The sequence below is a fragment of the Crocuta crocuta genome, unplaced genomic scaffold (assembly GCF_008692635.1).
Source record: "Crocuta crocuta isolate KB4526 unplaced genomic scaffold, BGI_CrCroc_1.0 scaffold273, whole genome shotgun sequence".
Classification (NCBI taxonomy): Eukaryota; Metazoa; Chordata; class Mammalia; order Carnivora; family Hyaenidae; genus Crocuta; species Crocuta crocuta.
In genome coordinates this window covers 4,088,207-4,097,056 of record NW_027529425.1, presented here as the reverse complement: position 1 = coordinate 4,097,056, position 8,850 = coordinate 4,088,207, and the positions used below count along the sequence as shown (strand labels likewise).

General features: G+C 61.1%; 2 protein-coding genes across 2 annotated transcripts in view; one reads left to right on the top strand and one right to left on the bottom strand.

Moving 5' to 3' along the window:
- The first annotated feature begins 340 nt into the window (after positions 1-340).
- On the top strand, positions 341-6,554 carry AP5Z1 (adaptor related protein complex 5 subunit zeta 1). The gene is made up of 12 exons (XM_077758842.1): positions 341-405; positions 784-970; positions 1,422-1,566; positions 1,775-1,887; positions 1,969-2,023; positions 2,905-2,942; positions 3,036-3,198; positions 3,709-3,887; positions 4,514-4,656; positions 4,955-5,095; positions 5,636-5,747; positions 5,962-6,554. The coding sequence occupies exons 1-12, from the start codon at positions 341-343 to the stop codon at positions 6,271-6,273; spliced, it is 1,653 nt and encodes a 550-aa protein (XP_077614968.1). The 3' UTR covers positions 6,274-6,554.
- Positions 6,555-8,463: 1,909 nt separating this feature from the next.
- The window catches only part of RADIL (Rap associating with DIL domain), an 81,424-nt gene continuing 81,037 nt past the window's right edge, over positions 8,464-8,850 (bottom strand). The window contains exon 12 of the mRNA XM_077758841.1: positions 8,464-8,681. Coding sequence (XP_077614967.1) covers positions 8,464-8,681 — 218 coding nt within the window. The remainder of the gene's footprint in view (positions 8,682-8,850) is intronic.

Here is an 8,850-nt window from a genome sequence, read left to right as displayed (position 1 = left end):
GTAAAACTTGATGCTACTTGTNAAATTCCCTGGTGGCAAACTTTTTTTGAAACCCCAAAACTGGACCAATCGGGGGAAGGACTCGGACAGCTGAAGCTGCTGTAATTTAGTGAAACAAGATCCTGGGTGTAGCTTAGGTTCTAAAGGCTGTGAATGGGGCAAAAACCTTCTGTGGCCAAAGTGACCCTGCTGGGAAAGTGCCTCGTGGATGTGTGGCACCGTGTCCCTCCCATCAAGGCCAGCACGGTCTGTGTCCCCTTCACTGTTGGACAGTTTTCTAATATTCAAGTTCCAGTGCTCCGGCCCTTGCTCGCTTGAATTTAGGGGGTAGGAAGTAAACATGGGTGTCCTTAAATACCAGCCTCTCCATCAACACGCGACAGGCCCAACCAACGTTCTTGACCCGTAAGAGCCAAGACCCACTCAGAAGTTGAGTGGGTTTCCCTCTCCCCCGATCCCCTCTACTCATGGTCCTAAATTCGTGGAATGAAAGGCAGAATGAATAGCCTTCACTGTCTAAATATTTTCTTGTGGTACTTGGTGGGTGAGTGTGGGTGGGTAGAAGGTAACGTGTGGTTCGATATCAGTTGAGTGAAGTACATGAGGTGTGCAAGTCCTTTCTGTTTGAGGAAAGCCAGTCACTGTCAGGTGTTCTGGTTTTCACTCTGCTTCGCTCTAACCAAGCCCGTGATTTGGGGCAGCACTTGAAAATCCACTGTTGATGTCCNCCGGGGGACTTCTGTGGAGACAGGCCACCTGCTCACAGAGCCTTGTCCCCCCCAGGCTGGAGGACACCTGTGTCCACCTGTTGCAGGCCACCCTGTGCTCGCCCAAGTGCCCTGAGCAGCTCCAGCTTCTCTGCGCTGCTGTTCTGAGAGAGATGTCCCCCTATGATGGCCTGAGCCTGTCCTGTGACCACATGCAGAGCACGCGGCAGCTGAGCCTGGTGGCTTCCGTGCTCTTGGCCCAGGTACGAGGCTATCACTGCTTAGGTGGGTCGCCCTGCCCTGGGGTGCCAGCGTGGGGTCCCTACTTGCTGCATGAGTGGGCTGGGCTTGGCTACCCCCTCCATTCAGCCACATTTCTGGCTGTCACTTGTGTCCCAGTCCTCCCGGCGCCTGTATGCATCTAGAAGGAGCACAAAGACCTGCCTCCCTTCCCTTACCCCTCCTCTAGTCTCCCCGCCCCCTCCTTCCATCTCCCACTCCTTCTTGGGGAAGGAGCAGGGCCCTGTGAAGGTCAATACAGGCCGCAGTTTTGGATGCAGGTAAGAGGTGACGTCACAGAAAGAACAAGGCTAGTAGAATGGCAGCCTTCAGAACTGGACAGTCCTTTTCCAGAAGTTTTCAGACCGAAATGGCTTGTTGCTCGCACACTGATGCAAGTCACCACTTCCCGGTCCACCTGTGTTCTGTTTGAAGGGTGACAAAAAGGAGGAGGTCAGAAGCGTGGGCCAGCGGGTCTTCAGGGTCCTCGAGAGCCGGCAGCCCGAGGGGTCCAGTCCCAGGCACCTACTCCCTGTCGTGTCCAAGATCACCCACCTTGCCCCACACACCCTCCAGGAAGGTATTCGCCCTTCTGGAGAGGCCCCAGGGCGGGGAGGGTGAGGAGGCACAGATGGAGGCTGTCAGGGGTGGTCTGAGGGCACAGCGCCCTGTCAAGAGCAGCAGCTTGTTTTCTGGAAAGACCTACCAGTGCCCTTGCAGCCCGAGTCTGTGGGATTTACCTATTTCCCACCTGTTTTCCCTGCCCGCCACCGCCCACCACCCCCAAGACCAGACCAACCTGCTCAACAAGCGGCTGGTGGACTGGCTCCGTTATGCCAGCGTCCAGCAAGGGGTTGCCCACACTTCCGGAGGCTTCTTCTCCACACCCAGAGCCCGGCAGGTGAGCCTGGGGACTCCAAACGTCCCTGTTTCTGGACATCCCTGGGCCACGTTGGCCAGCTGTCCCACAGGGTCCCTTCAGCTCCTCCTGTCCTCCACCTCTCTTGGTTCCAGAATGATCCTCTGTCTCCACTTGGGTGAAGGAGCTTTGGGTCCCCTGGGGTCACAGCCCCCCAGCCGGTGCCGTTGTGTGCTACACCTAACAAGTGTCGCTTATGTAACAAGGCCACATGCACTCAGGTGCTGGCATTCATGCATCTCCCAGGGGGCTACTCCCATTTCTCAAATGTGGACAGTGGCTACACTTGGTGTGAGGGTGGGGCTCACGCTCCCACGTCGCCCCTCCCCTCCCCGGTGCCCATAACCCCCTTCCCGGCCCGGGTCCNCCCCCCCACCCCCACCCCCACCCCGTCTCCTCACCAGCCCTGGCCTCTTCCTCCTGGGACTGCGAGTTCCTTTGGGGCTGGAACCATCTGCACCTGGACCTGGTGCTTAGAGCTTTCCCTTTCGCCCCCTGGCTCTGGTTCTGGAGGAGGGGCCAGGGTCTGGGGCCAGGGACGCCCCGGCCCACCTGTGTTCTTCCTTGGGCAGCGTGCTGAGTTCGCAGTTCCTGGCCCTGTGCGCACTGCACCCGTCACTGGTGGTGGAGCTGGCGAAGGAGCTGCTGGAGTTCGTGGGGAGCTCAAGTGGCGTCCACAGCAGGGGGGCCATGCTTGTGTCCGTGGTAAGGCCGCCCTGCCGTGCACCTGGCTCCCAAGGTGGCGGCCGACAAGGCACTGAGGCTCCGTCCCTTCCCAGGCCTGGGCCGTTGGCGAGTACCTGTCTGTGTCCTGGGACCGGCGGTGCACTGTGGAGCTGATCAATAGGTTCTTCGAGGGCCTGGAGGCTGTGCTGTTCGAAGTCACCCAGTCCCGGCCGTCTGCTGCAGTTCCCAAGTGTCCCCCGCAGGTCGTCACCGTGCTCATGACCACGCTGACCAAGCTGGCCTCCCGCAGCCNGGACTCTCTTCCTCCTGCAGGAGCCCTGAGGAAGGGGGACTCGGACCTGCAGAAAGCTGTAAGCACTGGGCGGGCAGGGCATCTGGGGTGCACAGGGCTCCCCAGCTCCACCCAACCCCCGTCCCCTGTCCCCTGTCCCCTGTCCCCACAGTGCCTGGTGGAGGCCGTGCTGGTGCTGGACGTGCTCTGCAAGCAGGACCCCTCCTTCCTGTACCGCACCCTGTCCTGCCTGAAGGCACAGCTCACGCGCCTCTGCACAGACCCGACCCGGGCACGGATGCTGCTGCCCATCGCCCAGTTCTTCCTGAACCACGGTGAGCCTCCACCTCACGCCTGGGAACCTGGCGCCGCCCGGAGAACCTTCTGGTTCATGGCCGAGGACAGCTTTTCTCTTCTTGTGGTTCTTTTTCCTTCGTCTGCGATAGAGTGTTGCTCTGAGGGCCTCTGAGCCCCAGGTGGGGTCAATTCTAAACAGGTTTATGTAGTGAATGAAAGTTCAGCAATGTCACGCCAACCTTGGAACTCTCTTTGCCATGAGAGGTCAGGGTTTCGTGGAAGGGGCCACAGAACCACCACCTTCTTAAGAATGTTCTGTGTCAAGTCACTCCGAGCAGTTGGTCTGTGGCCAGAGACTCCAGAGGAGCTAAATCAGCTCAGCCGGTTTTTCTTGTGTGGGATAGAGCCCCCCCCCAGGGGCCCTGGGGTCCTGAAGACACGTGTGGTCCCGGAGGCTAGGCCATGACCCTGAGGGACTCCCCACTGGCAGCAGAGGTGGGGACACGCGTGCGGGGGCGCCAGCCCTGACCACGCAAGGTGCCTTTCAGGGGAGGCAGCCGCGGTGGACTCGGAGGCCCTTCTCCAGCACCTGCTCAACAGGACCCCCTGCGAGCTCTTCCACAGCCCCCTGCTGGCCTTCGAGCTCGTGTGCTTCTGCAGGGACAACCTTCCTCTGTTTGGCAGGAACCTGGACATCCTCAAACGGAGCTTCCCCAACCTCCTCAAGGCACGTTCCACTGTCCTGGGCCAGAGCTGGGGGGACCGGGGGCTGGGGGCCAGGGCGGAGGGTGAGCTGTGGGGCCGCCTGGGGTCCGTGTGTCACACAGAAGCACGTCCCCACCAGGGACAGCCCTGTGCTGACCTCCTTCAGAGGAACGGGGGGGCGGGGGGGACGGTGCCTGACAGCGGTTGGTTCTCATGGAAGTTTGTCCCAATTGTCACATCCAGTGGGCTTGTCATCTGGGAGCCTTGCTGCTGAGCCCAGCCCTTTGGTGCTGTTGACTTCTGATGCCTTTTGTGACCAGTCATGGTTACAAAATTTGCCTTTGCAAATCACCTCGAGACACTTGTTTCTCTAGAGCGAACAACGACGGCATGAGGAACGAGATTGTGTGGATGGTTGGGAGAAAGGGAATGTGGCAGCAGAGCAGGGACAGAGTGATCAGGTCAGAGTGTCCCAGGCTCCAGTGCCACAGGGGAACCCTCACCCCTACTGAGGGGCAGCACATCTGGGACCGAGGTGCCCTCCCTCTGTGGCAGCCCGTGGGCTCCGAGCCAGTGGCCCTGCTGCTAAGCTGCGCACCCCACACAGGCTCTGCCATCCCCGTTGAGCTGCCATACTTGTCCCTGCAGCTCCTGGCCTGGAACAGCCCACCCCTCACCTCCGAGTTTGTGGCGCTGCTGCCGTCGCTGGTGGATGTGGACACCGCCGTGGAGATGCTGCACATGCTGCTGGACCTGCCCTGTCTGACCGCAGCCCTGGACCTGCAGCTCCGGTGAGGCCAAGGGGCGTGCCTGGGCCCCTTCCCGCCTCCCAGTGACGGCACCTCCCCTGGCTCCTTGCCACCTGTTGGCGCCAGGCCCCAGCCCAGCTCTCTCAGCTGCCCCTGGCCCTGGCTGCTCCTGGCTACCCCCATTCCAGCTCTCGCGGCTGTGGAGCCCCGCCCTGTAGGTGCCAGGCCCTGGGCCCATTCCAGTCACTCTGAGGCTTGTTGGCCTGGGTGCTGTGACATTATGGGGATGTCTGCTTTGTCCCCACGAGCTGAGTCCGGCCTCACACCTGCTTGTTCACAGGCTGTTGCCAGCCGCATCTGAGAGGCCGCTGTGGGACCCCTCCTTCAGGATTCCCAGCTGCCTGGAGGCCTCCCGGGACCCCCAGTTCCAGAGTCTTCTCCAGCACCTGTTGCGCACCACGGCCAGCGGGACCACGGAGAGGTGGGGAGCCTCTGGGGTGCGGCCCTGTCACCTGGCAGGATCGGGGTGGGGGGGAGCACCGAGGCCTTGGGGCCAGCTGTGTGGCCAAAGTGTTGTCCAGGGATGGGTGGGCCCCTGTGCCCTCAGCCGGCACTGGCCACATGCTCTGCTCTCCACCAGCTCCCCGGATCAGTCCTCAGGACCCTGTGAGGTATGCATTATGGGGACTCCATTGTACAGATGGAGAAACTGAGGTGTAGCACCCCCGCCCCAGGAGCGGGAGGACTGGGACTGGAACAGGGCGTCCTGACAGCAGACCCCTCGCAGCTTGGCCCCATGCCAGCCCTCCCTGCGTCCCTTCCCGATGACAGGGGCAGAGCCACAGTAGGGAACACACGTGGTGACAGGTGTCCTGCTCTGAGGGGGGCGGTGCAAGTGGTCTCAGAACTTGGCTGGGGCTGCGGCGCCCTGACCGCCCTCCCTTCCCTGGGACCCCGGCCCACATGCACAAGGCGGGGGAGCAGGTGGGCGGGACTCAGTGGGGTGCCCTGTGTCCTCCAGGTTGGGGCCACTGCACCAGCTGCTGCAGCCCCTGGCCAGCTGTGCCCGCGTAGTCCAGTGCGCCGAGGCTGTGCCCACCCTGCTGCAGGCCTTCTTCTCAGCAGTGACCCAGGTGAGCCCCCCACACCTGCGGGCGGGCGGGCGGGTAGACGGAGGGATGGACAGNTGGGCTTCCCGTGGGGAAGGGAAGTGGCCCCGGCCGCCTTCCTTGTCCCTGATGTCTGCCCTGCAGGGGCGGGGCTGTTGGCCCGGCTGCATCACTTCTCCAGCTCAAGACCTAGGAGCTGGGGGGCCCCGTTCCCAGGGTGTGAGGGGTACGCCTGCAGCCGGCTGACCAGGATCCCTTTGTCCTCAGGGTCTCCCTGTTCCTGTCAAAGATGAGGACCCTGGCCCAGAGCCCGGCCCCGAGCTCGGCCCCGAGCTCCACGAGCTGCGAGGACGACGCGGGAGCTGTGCGCACACGGGCCACTGAGCTGCTGACCCTGCTGAAGATGCCCAGCGTGGCCCAGTTTGTGCTCACACCCAGCGCGGAGGTGTCCGAGCCCCGCTACCACCGCGACGCCAACACAGCCCTGCCCCTGGCCCTGCGCACGGTCAGCCGCCTGGTGGAGAGGGAGACGGGCCTCCTGCCGGGGTGAAGAGATGCTGATGAAGAGGCTGCTGTTAGGGCTAAGCCTCAGGTTCCGTGATCAGAGGGGACATCGGGAAGGGCAGGAGGCCCAGGGGAGGGGGGTGGTGTCTGAGTCCCTCAGTGCCCATCAGGACTGTCACCCCCTCAGCCTGTCTCTCCAACTGTGCTGAGCTGTGCGGTAAAACAGGTGTGATTTGGGACTGGGTGGCATCTGCTTGGTGTGTTTTGAGCTGTTCCTGGTTTGGGGCAAGAAAAGATACGCCAGCAATAAACCTCCTTCCAAAAGTATCTGTGTGCCCAAGGCAGGGGCTGTGCCCTTCCCTCCACCCAGGGGGGGCAGGGTCAGAAGTGGGGGTGCACTGCTGGTCTGTGAGACCTGGCCCTGGGGTCCCTTGCCCAGCTACACCAGACACCTGCAGCCGTTCCTTCCAGCTCAGTCCCCACAGTGTCCTAGAAATAACAGCATGAATACCAGCAGCGAGGAAGCAGTGTGACCTGGAAATGCAACTGCCCCAGGAAGGCCCTTTGCTCAGGGTTCTTTCTTGGCCTGCCTTCTACTTCTGGATGGGCCCTGGGGACCCTGCCCAGTGGGCTACAGGCACCCCACGTCTTCAGGCCTACAGCCTCCTGCCATTCAGAGGGTGCTCCGTCTGTGTTTCCCGGGGACCCCCGACACCTGCCTGCAGCTTGGAGCCTTACAGCAAGTGGGGGAGATGTGCTGGGTCTGGCNTCCAGGAGAAGTCAGCCCGCCCAAACGACACTCCCTGCACTGCTGCAGCCCAGGTGGCATCCACAACGAGGCTCAAGCTGCCTCGCCCCCCACCTCTGCACCCCCCCCTCCACCTGCCCTCCTGGGCACCCAAGGTCCGTGCTGATTCCATCCTGCCCAGTCACCGGGACCCTGTGTCCCAGAACACGAGCACCCTCCTGTGGCAGGAAGGCCGGCACCCACACCGGCTCGTGGCAGAGAGCCCACCAGGCGGCTGGCCCCGGGAGTGAGGGGGAGCATCCGATGCCAAAAGAGCCCCAAGTCCTGCTCCAAGCAGTCCTGCCACAGGCCACGGCCTGGGTGCAGGGGATATGGGGACCTGAGGCCCTATTTCTAGCTCTATCTTCTACCTTAATTTACGTCATCAGGTACATCATGCTAACGACAAGAGACGTGAATCTGTTTGTAACAAACATACGTGCAGACAGGTACGTGTGCACTGCGCGTGAACCTACGTGGAGGCGTGGCAAGCACGCCANCACACACACACACACACACTTGCCCCCAAGGGAGGACGGCATCCCTGCACTTGCGGGCAGACACACACACACACACTCACACACTCACACACTCACACATACACACACACTCGTCCCCAAGGGAGGACGGCATCCCTGCACCTGCGGGCTGACACACTCACACTCACACACACTCGTCCCCAAGGGAGGACGGCATCCCTGCACCTGCGGGCTGACACACACACACACTCACACTCNCCTGTTTCAGATTCTGTATCTTCCTCTCTCTCTGACCCTCCCCTGCTCATGCTGTCTCTCTCAGAAATGAATAAAAAAAAATTTTTTAAAAAGTGTAGGATTTGAATAACATCCCCTCCAGTTTGATATTGGCAATCTGTGGTTTCTAAGAGCCACTCTTGGCTTTCTGCTCTTCTCCGTTATCTATTTGTTTACAGACCATCTGGTTTGATGTGCTGTCCCTCCTCCCACTCCAGGATCTTGGTTCTCAGCCGGCCCTGTTCTTCTTCAAGCAGTTACATCCTGGCCTCTGCTTTCCAGCTTTCCGCATGTCTCCTCTTCCCCATGGTGGCCTTGTCCTTGGGCGCTTATGCTTTGCTTTTGTTTAGTGATATTTTGGGAGAAAGCCAACCAAATGCATATGTTCAATTTGCTATCTGTATCCAGATGTCCCCATTTTAAATTTTCTCCAGTGGAGTCACACTTAACTTGTAGAATTTTAAAACAACAACAACAACATAAAAGAACAAGTCGGGGCGCCCAGCACCGGGTAGATTCTGCCTCTGCCGCACCGTCCCTGGCCAGGGGACAGGGCCTTGGCCAGCAGCCATAACTGGGAGGGTGGCATGAGATGACAGCCGAGGCGGGTCACACAGTGCAGGTGCGCGGCAGGCAGTGGCTACCACAGCTACTGAGTCTCTGTGCTNCCCCCCCCTGCCACTGCTCCGCTGAGTCAGGTTCCTGCCTTGCACACCAGCTCCTGAGGTTCTACCCGGTGCGAGGAGGCCACCAGGTGGTGCTGCTGCTTCACGAGTCTCCAGTTCAGCCCCGCCCCCGAGTCTGGCCCCGCCTTTACCACGCCCCCAGGCCCGGAATCCGGCCCTGCCTCCGCCTTTACCACGCCCCCAGGTCCCAGATCCCACTGGTTGGCGGCTCGGACGCGGGTAGAAACTGCAGCCGCAGAGGTTGGGGAGTGCCGCGTGGGGCCCAGACCTGGCGCTGCACGGGCGGGGGTTGTCTACTTATGCGTCACCCGACTTTCGGCCTCAGGATGACTTGTGACAGGTGATGCGCCCGTGGAGCCGAGCGCTGGGGGGCAGGGCGGGGAGTGCCAAGAATC